The sequence below is a fragment of the Geotrypetes seraphini genome, chromosome 4 (genome assembly GCF_902459505.1).
Source record: "Geotrypetes seraphini chromosome 4, aGeoSer1.1, whole genome shotgun sequence".
Classification (NCBI taxonomy): Eukaryota; Metazoa; Chordata; class Amphibia; order Gymnophiona; family Dermophiidae; genus Geotrypetes; species Geotrypetes seraphini.
Genome location: NC_047087.1, coordinates 144,368,883 through 144,385,216, shown reverse-complemented (window position 1 = coordinate 144,385,216; position 16,334 = coordinate 144,368,883). Strand labels below are relative to the sequence as shown.

The following is a 16,334-nucleotide window of genomic DNA, read 5'->3' as shown; positions in this document are numbered from 1 at the left end:
ATCTTAAACAAGAGTAATTTTCATCAAAATCCATCTGATCAATTGACTTTCTTCAAAATTGGCTTTCAAGTATTCACTTTGATGCTTGGAAATAGTGGTGACTTGTCAGCTTTCAAATTTTGTTTGCAAGTTTGCCAATAAAATCATCCAGTGTTGGCTTGTTTCTAGTGTTTCACGATCAGTATGGGCCTACTGATTGAATTTGATCGATTAATCCTAATCCCAATCCTTGAATGTTTTTACCAAATAAACTGTTGGTGCTTCCTCACCAGGCTAGTTTTGGCATCGTTGTAGCATGCAACATTTTGGCGTTCAAATTTAGTTTTTTTCCATAAGCACTTTGTAGTTTATTTGCCTTGCAACATGAGCTTGATCTGATGTATAGTGCAAATGCAGATGGAATGAGTGCCTGAAGCACCAACTTTGGTTTAAGCTCACAAAATTTTGAGAATCGGATTTCAGCTCCATATTTTATATGCTACATTTCTTAGATTGTTCATATCCACTGTATGTTCAACAGTATCCACTATGTTTGTGTATCTTTACTTCATAGACTTGAACAGAAATGCAATCTTTCTTGCCAGGACACATTCTGCTGCATTCATCTTCATAAAATTTTCATACTGTGACTACTTTTGGCAATTGCTTACCAACTTTTGGGTTAGGCAAGGCACAAATACCCTACTCTCCTGGGTCCTTGAACGCCTGGGCCAGTCAGAGCCTTAGGCCCCTCCTCAGCACATCCCAGGATGCACCAGGAAAAACAGAAACATGACGGCAGATAAAGGCCAAACAGGCCAAACAGCCCATCCAGTCTGCCCATCCACAGTATCTCTTTCTCTCTGAGATACCACGTGCCTATCCAAGGCCCTTTTGTATTCAGTCTGCCTCCACCACCTCTTCTGGGAGACTGTTCCATGCATCTACCACCCTTTCTGTAAAGTATTTCCTTAGATTACTTTTGAACCTATCACCTTTTAACTTCATCCTATGCTCTCATTGCAGAGTTTCCTTTCAAATGAAAGACTCGACTCGTGCATTTGCATTACATGGGTAAACATCTCTATCATATCTCCCCTCTCCCGCCTTTCCTCCAAAGTATACAGATTGAGATCTTTAAGTCTATCCCCATACATCTTATGATGACCACATATCATTTCAGTAGCTTTCCTCTGGACTGACTCCATCCTTTTTATTTATTTATTTATTTTTGGAAGGTGCAGCCTCCAGAATTATACACAATATTCTAAATGAGGTCTCACCAAAGTCTTATACAGGGGCATCAATACCTCCTTTTTCGTACTGGCCATGCCTCGCCCTATGCAACTTAGCATCCTTCTAGCTTTCACTGTCATCTTTTCAACCTGTTTGGCAACCATTTTGTAAGAAGCGGGCCTGCCAGCCACAGTGGGTAAGCGTCCCTCTGGACTTGGTCAATAAAATGGTGGTGATTTTTTGGGGGGAGGCAGTGTCAGGATTGGGTAACAACGGGAGGGTTTGCTAGGGTTTGAGTTTGGGAGGTTGTGCAAGCGTGGTAGGAGAGTGGATATCTCCTGTCGATCTTCAGGGTTTTTTTTATATGCAGGTGTATTCTGTGCATGTGCTGCTCGCTACCACCTGCAACTCATCTTGTATAAATTTAGCAAACCTCATTTGCATGCGGGGTCTTGAGAATGACCTGCCTTTTTGAAATCATTACAATAGTGACCTTGGTAGCAGCCCAATGGATTTTACCGTTAATTTGGAAAATCTTGCCCTTGGTCATCTCCAAGGACAGCAAGGTAAAACATTAATAGTTCCCCACCCACCTCTCCATTTTGGAGAATTCTTTCAGCTATTGTATTAGACTGAACTGATCTATGTGACAATAGCAAGCAGACACATGTATGCTTGGGAGGCAGCTTCCAAAAAAATACTGCGGAGCACTTGAGTCAGGATCTATCGGTGTGGATGTTATCCTGTTCTGAATCTGTCCAGAATTCAGCTAGAGTCACTATACTCGGGTACCCCTCTTCTAAAGTCGTTTAATTGGTTTCCCATCAGTTTCAGACTACAATTCAAACTCCTCTTACTGGCCTACAAATGCACTCTCAGCCCCTCACTATCTCTCTTCACTTATCTCCCCCTTGTTTAGCTGGTAAGTTCCTCCTACCTGTGCCCTTTTTTTCAACAGCCAATTCCAGACTCTCCCCTTTCTGCCTTGTTGCGCTGTATGCTTGGAATAAGCTGCCCAAATCCCTACATTGGGCTCTGTCTCTGGCAGTGTTCAAGGCCCAGTTAAAAGCTCACATCTTTGAGTGCTTTCAATTCCTAACTCCTTTCATCCCCAACCCTATGTCATGTCTGTCCAAGTTAGATTGTAAGCTTTTTCCAAGCAGGGACAGACTATAGATATCAAAATGTACAGTGCTGCATACGCCTTTCAGCACTATATATGATTAGTAGTTTTGAATACCTGCCATGGGTGAGTAATTTTTGTGTTCTAGTGTGCTCTAGATAAATGTGTGTATATAAAATACAAGTATGGCATGGAAGTTTGGCTTTTCCATTTATATGGTTTCTTTTGTCTTGACAGGAGTCACGGCATGTTCTTCATATTGTTTGTAATTCAAATCTAGCCAAGCTGCAACTACCAAATGTAAGTTTTAGTAAATGTATATACAAAGAAAGTGTCATGTACAAATTCTATCTAAAAATGTTAAGTTATAGGATGGTAGAGGCATTCTTTGGGATGCTGTACTAAGATTAATTCTTCATCTACCTAAGAAATCAGATGGTGGTTGCATAATTTATGAATGTTTTACCCCTGCTGGGGGGGGGTGTGTGAAGATATTGGATAAATTGTCCCTTGTATTTTGCTTTTTAGTACAAAGAAAAGATGATTTTTTTAATATGCAGAAGTTTGCCTGTGATATAGTAACAAAGGTGAAATGAATACTGAATTGGTACCAAAAATTCAGGAGGAGATACGCCACCAATGGTACCAGCAGAAAAGCCAAAGGTACTGGTTCTTTCAGTGAAAAGCTCAATGTTCTTTTCCATGTCAGTGACATGTTTAAACTTTGGTACCAGTCCAGCCTGAGCATAAGGCCACCAGGTCCTACGGTACTGACGCTGGCTCTTCAGAATGGCACTGACGTTTCACACCCAAGCATAAGCATCGCAGGTCTAGTTCTCCATTGAGTACCTGCTCCAGTTCATCAAGGCATTGTCATTCTTCCTCGTCTCAATGCAAGTCCAATAAACATCGTTCTTCAGGAGCTTCAAAAAGAAAACATTGCTCTCCTTCACGGTCTTCGAAGCGTGTCAGGTCTGGCATCGTCATTGGATCAACACCGGGCTCGACATCGGAATCTATCTCAATGCACTTTTACCAAAGCCTTTTTATGACTCTGACTTGCAATCTGACTCAGTTGAGGACTTACCTGAATCTACCTCAAGTCTCCATCACCGTCTCCACCAAGGGCTAAATCTCCTACTGAGACTTTTTTACTAAGTTTATTCTGCATTTGGGCAGAGAGCTACCAGTCAAGCTAGAAGCTGATTCTGCCTACAGTGCTGAATACTTGGAGGCCTTAGATTATGATGAGCCTCCTAAAGAACTTCTCAGATTACCCTTGCATGGTATTCTCAGAGAACTGGGAAATGCCCTTAACCATTACAGTGGCTCCCGGAAAATTGGACTATATATACAATTTCTTCGGGTTTTGACAAACCACAGCTTCAGCATCAGTCCCTGGTGGTAGTTGACTTTGAAAAAATCTACTCCATCGAGAATCTATGCCTCGGTACCACCAGAACATGAAGGGCGCATTATGGACAAATTTGGGCGTTTCCTGTACCAAAATTCCATGCTGGTGAATAGAGTTCTAAATTATAATTCCTTAGCAACAGCAGCAGATGAATCCAGAGACTAGTGGTTTACAGATGCCCCTCTTGGATGTAACTACTCCTGTCCACTCAGTATTCTATATCTCTAGCAGGCTGTTCCACTGGCTCCTGGATTTTGCTGTTTTGCCCGGTTTTTCTCCTGTTGAGACTCATTTTCAGTGAGATAGGGTGTCCGGCTGCACGGTGCCGACTTTGAGGGATTACACCTGGCTCCACCAGGTCCCTGCCCCCCCTCAGAGGAAGTGAAGTGTGTGCATCTCTGGGGTTTTATCTTCTTTCCTGTTAAAAAAAACAAAAAAAAAAACAGTCCAGAGATTTGACTTGAATAGCGGTGATATGCTTTCAGTATATAGACTGCCAGAGATTTCTACTAGTGCTGCCCGATTCACGATTCAAATTGGTTCACCAATTCACTTCGGGTGAATTGATTTGAATCAATTTAAAACAAAAAAAATCGGCTTCCCAATTTGGCTGACCCTCCCCCTTGCCCTCTAAAGCAGGAGCGGCAGCACTGCTCTTGCTGGCTAGCTGCTGCCGCACCTGCTTTAGACGGGGAGGGGGGAGGGTCAGTCGGGAAGTGCTTGCGTCTGGCTTCTCCCCCCTCGGCCTCCCCGCACTGTTTACCTTATAGGAGCAGCCTGCAGAGAAGATCGTGATGCTAGCGATCTTTGCAAACTGCTTCAGAGCTGTTTCCTCCGCCGTGATCCTGCCTCTGACGTCAGAGGAGGGGCGGGACCTCAGCAGAGGAAAGAGTTCCGAAGCAGTTTGCAAAGATCACTAGCACCGCGATCTTCTGCAGGCTGCTCCTATAAGGTAAACGGTGCGGGGAGGCCAGGGGGGAAGCCGGACACAAGTGGGAGGCCAGGAGGGAGGAGCAGTCCTTCGGCGGGGGGGGGGGGGTCAGGGGAGCAGGCCTTTAGGGATGGTGGCACAAGCCTTTAAGGGGGGGGGCCCTGGTGTAGAAGTTCACGGAGGGAGGGAAGGGGGGGTTCAAAGAAACGTGCCGGACTTTGGGAGGGGAAGAAATAATGGGTCTAAAAAATAGAGGAGAGGAAGAGAGATGATGGACAATGGGATTTAGGGAGGGAAGGAACAGAAAGGGAGAGAAGTTGGACACAAGGGATGGTGTGGAGGGGGGCATAGAGATACTGGATAGGAGGGTAGTTGGGAAAAGAAAGCAAGAGATGGTGGGCCCTGGGGTGGTGGGGAAGGAGGGAGATATGCTGGATGAAAAGGTGGATCTTTGGAGGGAAATTAAAAAAAGGAAAGATGCCAGACCTCCGGGGGAAGGGAAACGGAAGGGGAGGATAGATGGCAGATGGATGGTTAGCACGGAGAAAGAAGAAAGGAGACCCTGGCAAGCAAGTTATCAGAAGACAACCAGAGCCTGGGACCAACAAGATTTCAATAATGACCAGACAACAAAAGGTAGAAAAACTAATTTTATTTTCTCTTTTGTGATTACAATATGTCAGATTTGAAACGTGTCCTGTCAGAGCTGGTGTTAGACTACAAACGTGAGCTAGGATTTAACAGAGAGGAAAAGTCTTTTTTTTTGTTTGTTTTGTTTACACCACAGCGCCAGTGTGGTTAGGAGAAGGTAAAGGAGGTGAAGAGGCTATAAAATTAAACCCATCATAATGTTTGAAAAAACACCCAATTGGGCAGGAAAATCGAATCAAAATTTTTTTCCCTGAATCGGGCAGCACTAGTTTCTACTGTAGGGTAAGTGGAGTGTTGATTTTTATTGGATCTGACTAGTTGAATGTTTTGTATTACTGTCTTTTTCTTTCACCATGTGCATCGGGCCATTTGGGTCTGGGTTACTAATTATGGTGGCAGAGGCAGTTAAAAGGTGTTCGCACTGTAGAAAGTGCAGAACCACCAGCTGGTTTGTGTTCAGCCGGTTGTACAGAACTTGCAGGGGAGGAAGCCAATATGGCGCCGTATGACTTGGACATTTCCAATGTGAAATGTATGCGGCCCCACTCTCCTGCGATCTTGGCAGTGTCGTGTGCGGCACAGTGCGCGTTGGAAGCCTGAATGATGTTATTGGGGGCGGAATCTGTCAACAGTGCAGGCAGGAGGGTAGGTCATGCCGTTTTCTCCATAGTTTGTTGTTTTACACAAGTCCTTTCTGTTGCAGAGCTCTCAGCCTGCCGAGCAAGGGGCAAGCATTGGGGGAGTTGCACTTGTTCAAGCAATTGTAGATCATCCTCAAGTGTATGTACAAGCAGCTAAGCGGCATAGGGATAACCTCAGATGGCGGGGACCCTCATTCTGATTCTAGTCTCTCCTTGCCTCTTCAGGGTTCTCTGGAGGAGGGGGAAGTTGAGAATTTTGAGATGGATGATTCCCTGGTTACGGAAGTGGATGACCCCACCGAGCTCCGGCTATTCCATAGAAGAATTATATTCAGCTCCTGTAATGCTTTTGAAATAGAAGCTATCTCAGGCCAATCCACAAGGGATGGGGATGGCTAACCCCCTTAATGGCAGCACGAGGAAACTGCCCAAAGCGTTTCCAGTACATGAGGCCATGCAGGAGATTATCTCAGCTCAATGGGACATGCCGGAATCAGGTATCAGTGGCAAAGGCCTTTCGACAATTGTACCCGGTGGTGCAGAATGAGCTGGAGAAGTTTAAACGTCAGAGGGTGGATGCTCTGGTGGCGGTGACAAGAAGACTACATTGCCAGATGAGGGGGTGTTGCTCTGAAGGACACCCATGATTGGAAGATTGAATCTTCGCTAAAACTCTTTCAAGGTGGAGGCATTCACCTTACAGGCGTAAGGTGTAGTTCCTATGCGGCGCGTGCTTGTCTGCAATGGGTCCAACAGATGGCGGATGGGATGATAAAGAGTCCCACCCCAGCTCTCCCATCTGCATTTCCTGATGTAGAAATGGTCACTTTTGGTGATGGCTCGCAGGTCATTACACATTGGGTGGCAGATGTGGCTTCCAAACTGCGGCTCGTGCATCTGCCATTTAAGGATTGTCTATTCAGTGAAGATTTGTAAAAATTGGTGAAGGATTTGGGGCATTCCAAAACTCAGAGATTGCCGGAAGATAAACCTAAAAGACCCTTGAGTGCTTTGCCTTCCCAAGCCCATTTCCGGGAAGCCAAATTTCACTCCCACTTACGGTTCCTCCTTTGCTTCCAAGCCTAAGCTTCCACAGTGGAATTCCTTTTGTCCTACAAAATCCCCTGCCTCTTAGCTGGCCCATGTTCCAGCGGTGCGTAGTTCCCAATGACGGGGTCTCTGCTCCCTCTGCCATACCGATAGGGGAGCAGCTGTCTTCTTTTCTGACGGAGTGGGTCTTGGACATTATTCGAGAAACATAGAAGATGACGGCAGATAAGGGCCATAGCCCATCAGGTCTGCCCACTTTACTGACCCACCCCCAAGTCTACTATCTTAGGGATCCCACTCCTGGGTTCCTGGAGGTGCTAGGGGATTGCTTCCTGGAGCAAATGGTAAAAGAGCCGACAAGAGGCGACGCCACCTTGGACTTGGTCCTAAATGGTCTCACCGGACCGATAACAGAAGTAGAAGTCATGGTTCCACTGGGAACGAGTGATCACAATGTAATCAACTTTAAACTTGACATCGGGAAAGGGAAACATGCCAAAACCTTAACCACCACCTTAAACTTTAAAAAGGGTAAATACGATTGCATGAGAGCCATGGTAACAAAACGACTCGAGAAGATGGTGGACAAACTTGAAACAGTAGACCAGGCATGGTGCCTATTGAAAAATACTATTGCAGAAGCACAAGATCTCTACATTCCGAGGATTTCCAAAGATCGGAGAACTAAAGGCAAAGGAGAACCAGCATGGCTTACCATACAGGTGAAGGAAGCCATAAAAGAAAAGAAGGACTCTTTCAAAAAATGGAAATGCACGAAGACAACCGAAGCCTGGAACAAACATAAAGATGAACAGAAGAAATGTCACAAGGCGGTGAGGGATGCAAAACAGGACTATGAGGAAAAAATAGCCCGGGAGGCCAAAAACTTCAAGCCCTTCTTTAGATACGTGAAAGGGAAAAAACCTGCAAAAGAGGCAGTGGGACCCCTGGACGACATGGGAAGAAAAGGGTACATCAAGGAAGATAAACAAATCGCAGACAAACTAAATTCCTTCTTTGCGTCTGTCTTTACGAAGGAGGACACCTCAACAATACCTGAAGTGGAGAAACTGTTTACAGGAGAAATAAAGGACAGCCTCACCACAGTTGAAGTGAACTTAGATCAGATATACTACCAGATCGACAAACTTAAGTGACAAATCCCCTGGACCGGATGAAATTCACCCGAGAGTCTTGAAGGAATTGAAGGTCGAAATCGGAGAGTTACTGCAAAAACTTGCAAACCTGTCAATCAGAACTGGTCAGATACCAGACGACTGGAGGAAAGCGAACGTCACGCCAATTTTCAAAAAAGGATCGAGAGGAGAACCGGGCAACTATAGACCTGTGAGTCTTACATCTGTCCCCGGCAAGATGATTGAATCACTGATCAAGGATAGCATAGTTCAGCACTTGGACACACATGACTTGATGAAACCCAGTCAAAATGGATTCAGGAAAGGGAAATCGTGTTTGACGAATTTACTCCAATTCTTTGAGACCGTGAACGAGCAAATTGATAGTGGAAAGCCGGTGGACATAATATACTTGGACTTCCAGAAAGCATTTGACAAAGTTCCACACAAAAGACTTCTTAGGAAACTACAATGCCATGGCATAGAGGGAGATATACAAAGATGGATAGGCAAATGGCTGGAAAACAGGAAGCAGAGAGTGGGCATAAATGGGAAGTTCTCCGACTGGGAGAAAGTGACTAGTGGTGTACCCCAAGGCTCGGTACTTGGGCCGATCCTTTTTAATATTTATATCAATGACCTGGAAAACGGAACATCCAGTGAGATCATCAAGTTTGCAGACGACACAAAACTCTGCCGGGCAATCAGATCGCAGGAGGACAGTGAGGAACTCCAGAGCGATTTGTGTCGGTTAGAAAAATGGGCGGAGAAATGGCAGATGAAGTTCAACGTGGAGAAATGCAAGGTAATGCATTTAGGCAGTAAAAATAAGGAATACGAGTACAGAATGTCAGGTGCAACTCTGGGAAAAAGTGAACAAGAAAGGGATCTGGGTGTACTGATAGATAGGACCCTGAAGCCGTCGGCACAATGCGCGGCAGCGGCAAATAAGGCAAATAGAATGTTGGGCATGATAAAGAAAGGAATCTCGAGTAGATCGGAGAAATTTATAATGCCGCTTTATAGGGCAATGGTCAGACCCCACTTGGAATACTGCGTCCAACATTGGTCTCCCTACTTAAAGAAGGATATAAAACTGCTGGAGAGGGTGCAGAGACGAGCAACTAAACTAGTGAAGGGTATGGAGAAACTGGAATATGAGGATCGACTTAAAACACTGGGATTGTTCTCCCTTGAGAAAAGGAGACTGCGTGGGGATATGATCGAAACCTTCAAAATACTGAAAGGAATCGACAAAATAGAGCAGAAAAAACTATTTACATTGTCCAATTTGACACGGACAAGAGGACATGAAAGGAAGCTAAGGGGGGGCAAGTTCAGGACTAATATCAGGAAGTTCTGCTTCACACAGAGAGTGGTTGACATCTGGAATACTCTCCCAGGGGAGATTATTGCGGAATCGACAGTCCTAGGCTTCAAAAGCAAACTAGATGCATATCTCCTTGAGAGAGGCATATAAAGATATGGTTGGCTATAAAATAAGCCAGGTGTATACCTAGCAGGGCCTCCGCGTGTGCGGATCGCCGGACTTGATGGACCGAAGGTCTGATCCGGAGATGGCGCTTCTTATGTTCTTATGACAGGTTCCCTTGGCTTAACCCTCTAAGGGATCCCACATGGGCATCCCATTTGCTCTTAAATTCTTGCACGCTGTTTGCCTCGATCACCTGCGCCGGGAGCTTGTTCCAAGGATCAATCACTCTCTCGGTGAAGAAATATTTCCTGGTGTCGCCATGAAATTTCCCGCCCCTGAGTTTGAGCGGATGCCCTCTTGTGGCTGAGAGTCCTTTGAGAAAGAGAATCTCTTCTTCCATCTCGATACGGCTGGTAATATACTTAAACGTCTCGATCATGTCTCCTCTCTCCCTATGTTCCTCGAGTGAGTACAGCCTTGTACGATAGATCCTTGAGCCCCGAGACCATTCTGGTGGCCATCCGTTGCACCGACTCTACTCTCAGCACATCTTTTCAGTAGTGTGGCCTCCAGAATTGCATACAGTATTCCATATGATGATTCACCATGGTTCTGTATAATGGCATTATGACTTCAGGCTTCCAGCTGACTAAACTCCTGCGGATGCAACCTAACAACTGTCTTGCCTTAGATGAAGCCTTCTCCACATGATCAGCAGTTTTCATGTCTGCGCTGATGATTACTCCCAAGTCTCATTCTGCTGAAGTTCTAGCTAAGGTCTCACCATTCAAGGTGTAAGTTCCGCACAGATTTCTGCTGCCGAGGTGTATGATCTTGCATTTCTTAGCGTTGAAGCCCAACTGCCAGGTCGAGGACCAAAGCTCCAACAAATGTAGGTCCTGTGTCATACTATCGGGTGAATTGCCATCTCTCACTATATTGCATAGTTTGGCGTCGTCGGTGAATAACGTTATCTTATCTTGAAGCCCCTGAGTTAGGTCTCCTATGAATATGTTGAAAAGGAGCGGGCCCAAGACTGAGCCCTGAGGTACTCCACTGGTCACCTCCGATGTTTTAGAGAGGGTACCGTTAACTACCCCCCTCTGAAGTCTGCCACTCAGCCAGTCATTGACCCATGTAGTTCGTGTACAAAATTTATTTTCCTAAACACCAACACTCCCACCATCCCATTCTGGTTAGCTTGGAGGTCACCCATATGTGAGAATATGCTGCCTGCGTGTCCTGGGATAAAGCACAGTTACCATAATGGGTGTTATCCAATGACAGCAAACGGATATTCTCACAACCCACCCACCCCTGGTTGACTTCTTAGCTGGCTATATGAACTGAGGAGATGTGTATCTTATATCGGGCAGGAAGGCACTTGTGCATGCGAGGTGCGGTCAGTCACGAACTTATTAAAGTTCTTCAAGCAAGACTGCTTGTGCAGCTATCTGCATCAGGGCTCTGTGAATGACATTACCCACATGTGAGAATATCTGTCTGCTGTCCCTGGATAATACCTGTTACGGTAAGTAACTGGTTTCCCTTATTGGTGGTTTGATTGGTTTTTGGAATTGGATATCAGTTGTGGATATCAGTTGTATGTGGATGATGTGCAGTTTTTTGTGTTCTTGGACAATTGTGAGGAAGGCTTTCTGATATTATCAATTTATCTGCAATTGTTGATTGGATGACTGCAAACCACTTATGTTTGAAGATAGTCAAAACAAAAATTCTCTAGCTTTCTGGAATTCTTTTTTTATGTGATAAATTCCTGTTCAATTAGTAATCAAAAGCCTAGGTGTTTGAAGTGCTAAGAGCTGACTGGAGCTTTCAAACTTAGATACATGTATTACCTATTTTTTCATTGCATGGTGGAAAATGTTTAGTAATTCTCTTATCTGTCTTTTTATACAGTACTTTAATTGCTCTGTGGGGTCTGGTATTGAACAAAAAAGGCCAAATAAGGCTTCAGTTTCTCTCTAATACTTAAGCTTAAGAACTTTTGGCTTATTTTTGATCAGGCTAGCTAATCTTTCTGTATTCTAGGCTCTTGATATTGGTAGGGGCTCAGTTTAGAAATTCAAATTACTGCACTTATATTTTCTCCCTTACACCCACCCCTAAGTTTGTTCTTTCTTTATAAGTAACACACCCAGTTGCAATTTTCTTCCATCATAGGAACCAAAAAAATTGTTTGGGACACCTGCTCATACTTCAACCAAACCCCATGGCTTTCGTTGGTGTAATATTTGTGACTCATTTGTCCTAAGGACAACCATTTGGTCATTTTAAGGCTTGCCCCATCTTGTCTCAAATTCTTCTATGAAGGAGATCAACAGACACAGGCAGGAATTGACTGCAATTAAAGGATCTTCCAGAACTAAATTGTCTGCGCTAAATTACCACCACTGCCACAGAGGATCAAACAGCCCAGGAATAAATGGATAGCTGTTGGCTCTGGTAGAATACAACCAGTAGTGACAGGAGACGGCATCCCAGTCAATTATTGCCCCTGAATAGTTCTGTGCTGTATTGGAGCATGCTGATGCATAGAAAAAAAATCGGTGAGTTTACAAATGACTATAAATCAAAAGGCACCAACAAAACAGAATGCAAAAAACTCCAGTTAGTAGATGGCCCCCATCAAAATTCATAGAAAGACTTAGAAATTTAGAGGGATGGTTTGATAGTTATTAATGGTAAAGAGGGATTTAAGAAAACTGGAAAGACTGGTTAAAATCAGGAACCCAAGAGCATAGAGATGCCTGGAGACAAAAACTATAAAAATTTGTCTAAGGAGAAACAAAACAATATCTATGCCCAAAAAATTTGTAATGTATCAATTAATAGCAGCTTTTTTAAATTGGTTAATGATTTATATGACAGACATTCACTGACATTCTTGAAGAAGCTACTCTATCTGCAAATAGTTTGGCAGATTTCTTCAATTCTAAAATACAAAAATTAAGATCTTCTTTAACCGTCCTTGCCAAGCCTCATTGGTGCTACCCTATTCTGCAGGATTTTGATGTTCCCAGAGCTGATCTGAATTGGAACAAGTTCACAGCTATTGACTGGCAAACAATGCAGACTGCAGACTTGACACCTATCCTCCAAATGTTATGAAAACCGCCCCGGTTAATTTTAAGGCTAAATTGCTGACTTGGGTCAACTCTTTATTATCCTTAGGAAAATTTCCAGGTGAACAAGGTCAACCTGGTCGACATTGTATATCTCAGGGATCTCAAAGTCCCTCCTTGAGGGCCGCAATCCAGTCGGGTTTTCAGGATTTCCCCAATGAATATGCATTGAAGGCAGTGCATGCACATAGATCTCATGCATATTCATTATGGAAATCCTGAAAACCCGACTGGATTGTGGCCCTCAAGGAGGGACTGAGACCCCTGGTATATCTGGGCTTTCAGAAGGCGTTCGACAAGGTTCCGCATGAGCGACTAGGGCAGCCCGGTGGACAAGACAAGGCCAACCCGGTCAACATTGTATATCTGGCCTTTCAGAAGGCGTTCGACAAGGTTCTGCATGAATGACTACTTTGTAAAATTGCGAGCCATGGAATCGAGGGAGAAATACTCACGTGGATTAAAAACTGGCTGGAGCATAAGAAACAGAGTGGGGGTAAATGGGCAATACTCGGACTGGAAGAGTGTCACCAGTGGGGTGCCGCAGGGCTCAGTGCTTGGACCTGTACTCTTCAACATTTTTAAACTATCTGGACGGGCGGGAAGGCATTCGCGCATGCGTGGTGCGGCTGACTCAAACTTATAGTTTCTACAAGCTTCCGCATTGGGGCTCCGTCTGACGTCACCCATATGTGAGAATAGGCTGCCTGCTTGTCCTGGGATAAAATATATTATAGAAATAGGCTTACAGAAAAGCAATATTCATAAGCATTACAATTAAACATTGCAATTAGAGAGAGCAAAGCAGTTTCCCTGCCTTACAGAGTCCAGAGGAAAAGAGACAGAAGTGTGAAGTCCCAGGGAGAGCCAGAAAGAGAAAGAAAAATGGGGATGGGGGGTGATGGTCTAAGCTTCAGGTTCCAGAGCTAGAGAGAAGGGTCGATGTTGAGAGGGGGCTTTTAATAACAAATAGAATCTATTGAAGTTAAACATCCCCATCCTTAGTAAACTGTCTGAAACAATGGTTAGTTTCACTGATCAGGAAGGTGAATGAGGTGTGCTAGACTGGAGAAGAATAGACTGGAGTCGAATGTACTTTTCAGTATGCCTCTGACAATAGTTTCTGATTAATCTTAGTTATCTGTGCACCTGGACCCATTGTACATCCTTGGCTGTCCATCCTAAGTATCAGACATTAACACATCTTAACACCTTTTAACCCCTCTTCGCACCTATTTACTGTCAGGTCCTCTAATCATTGATTGAATTAAGGCTGTCTGCAATGACATTCCCTAAGGTCAGACATGAATGATATGATCTCCCATAGGCCTTTGCTGACATTGTTTAGGCTAACCTAATATGCTGATTGCTAGGAATGCTAGGCTGACAGGGGACAGGCAGGCAGGCCTTTGGGGGGATGCAGACCTTCAAAGGGGGGGGGGGACAGGCCTTCAAGGGGGACAGGCAGGCCTTCAGGGGGGGACAGACCTTCAGGAGAAGGGGGGCCCTGATGTAGAAGTGCACGGAGGGAGGGAAGGGGGATTCAAAGTGACATGCATATGCCGGACTTGGGGGGGGGGGAAGAAATAATGGGTCTGAAAATAGAGGAGAGGGAGAGAGATGATAGACAATGGGATTTAGGGAGGGAAGGAACAGAAAGGGAGAGAAGTTGGGCACAAAGGATGGTGTGGAGGGGGGATAGAGATACTGGATAGGAGGGTAGTTAGGGAAAAAAAGGGAGATGGTGGACTCAGGGGTGGTGGGGAAGGAGGGAGAGATGTTGGATAAAAGGTTAGTTGAGAAAAGGACTATTTGTGGATGGAGACGAAAAAAAGGAAAGATGCCAGACCTCTGGGAGAGGGAAGGGAAACGGAAGGGGAAGACAGAGATGGCAGATGGATGGTGATAAGACAGTACAATTCTGGGGTTCAAAAAGGGACTGGATGACTTCCTGGAAGCGAAGGGGATAACAGGGTACAGATAGAGGTTTACCTTACAGGACATTGAGCGAATAGGGTATGGACATTTTAGGTTAGGTAGGGAACACTTTCAGGTCATGGACCTGGAGGGCCGCCGCGGGAGCAGACTGCCAGGCACGATGGACCCCTGGTCTGACCTGGCAGAGGCAATGCTTATCTTCTTATGTTCTTAAGTTATCAGAAGAGAATCAGAACTTGGGACCAACAAGATTTGTATAATGACCTGACAACAAAAGGTAGAAAAACGAATTTTATTTTCTGTTTTGTGATTACAATATGTCAGCTTTGAAATATGTATCCTGCCAGAGCTGGTGTTATACCGCAAATGTGAGCTAGGATTTAACAGAGAGAGGAAAAGTCTTTTTTGTTTTTTATTTTGTTTACACCACAGCGCCAGTGTGGTTAGGAGGATGCAAAGGTGGTGAAGAGGCTATATAATAAACCTACCATGATATTTGGAAAACAAACACCCAGTTGGGCAGAAAATTGAATCGAAAAACCAATACAATAGGCTGAATCGGGCAGCAGTACTCCGCATTGTTGACATAGACTCCAATTTGCAGGACCGTCTAGCAAATTTACCTTGCCAAGGAAAAGAACTCTTTTTGATGATTCCATAGAGGCTGCTACCAAGCGTCTCTCTGAACATGAGTGCTCCTTTGCTTCCTTGGTCCGGCCAAAGGCCAAGACTCCACCTGCTCAAACTTACAATCCTCTGCCACGTTGTTACCCTCAGAAAACGACTCCACCTTTCTCCAGGCCTCTGCCCAGATGGCAACAACAGCAGCAGAGACAACAAAAACCTCAGGCTCCTGCTACGGCTAAGCCAGCCCAGTCTTTTAGACATTCTCAATCTGAGCATACCAACCTCCATCCATCAGACTTATCTGCTGCCCATAGGAGGTCGGCTTCACCACTTTTACCATCAGTAAGAGCTGATATCCTCCGATCTCTGGGTTCTCAACATCACTTCAACTTCTTAAAGTACCTCCAGATCTCTCTCGAAGAGAGTTTCCTTCCAGTACATCACAACTTCCCCTTCTTCTTCAGGAAGCTCAGGCTCTTCTTCACCTTCGAGCTGTTGAGGAGATTCCCTTGACCCAACAAGACACGGGGTTCTATTCCTGTTTTTTTCTAGTCCCAAAGAAGATGGGGGATCTGCAACCTATTCTGGATCTCAGAGCCCTCAACAAATTTCTAGTCAAAGACAAGTTTCAGATGCTCTCTTTACCAACACTGTACCCCTGATGGATCAAGGGGATTGGTTATGCTCTCTGGATCTCAAAGAGGCTTACACTCGTATCCCAATTCATCCTGCCTCTCGCAGATTCTTAAGATTTTGGGTGGGGAATATTCATCTTCAATACCGAGTTCTGCCTTTCGAACTCGTTTCATCCCCCAGGGTCTTCACGAAGTGTCTGGTGGTAGCTGCAGGTACCCAGGGTCTTCAAGTTTTTCCGTATCTGGATGATTGGCTCATCAAAGCCCCCTCTCAACAGGGGGTTATTGCAGCGACCCGACATACTATTACGTTCCTCCAAAGTCTGGGGTTTGAAGTCAATTTTCCAAAATCCCAGTTGACTCCCTTCCAAACTCTACAGTTTATTGGCGCC

At 44.8% G+C, this 16,334-nt stretch overlaps 1 protein-coding gene across 2 annotated transcripts in view; it reads left to right on the top strand.

The window, feature by feature from the left end:
* The window catches only part of HERPUD1 (homocysteine inducible ER protein with ubiquitin like domain 1), a 140,190-nt gene that overhangs the window by 58,784 nt on the left and 65,072 nt on the right, over positions 1-16,334 (top strand). For both annotated transcript variants that reach the window (XM_033943137.1, XM_033943136.1), the window contains one exon: positions 2,576-2,638. In XM_033943137.1, coding sequence (XP_033799028.1) covers positions 2,576-2,638 — 63 coding nt within the window. The remainder of the gene's footprint in view (positions 1-2,575; positions 2,639-16,334) is intronic.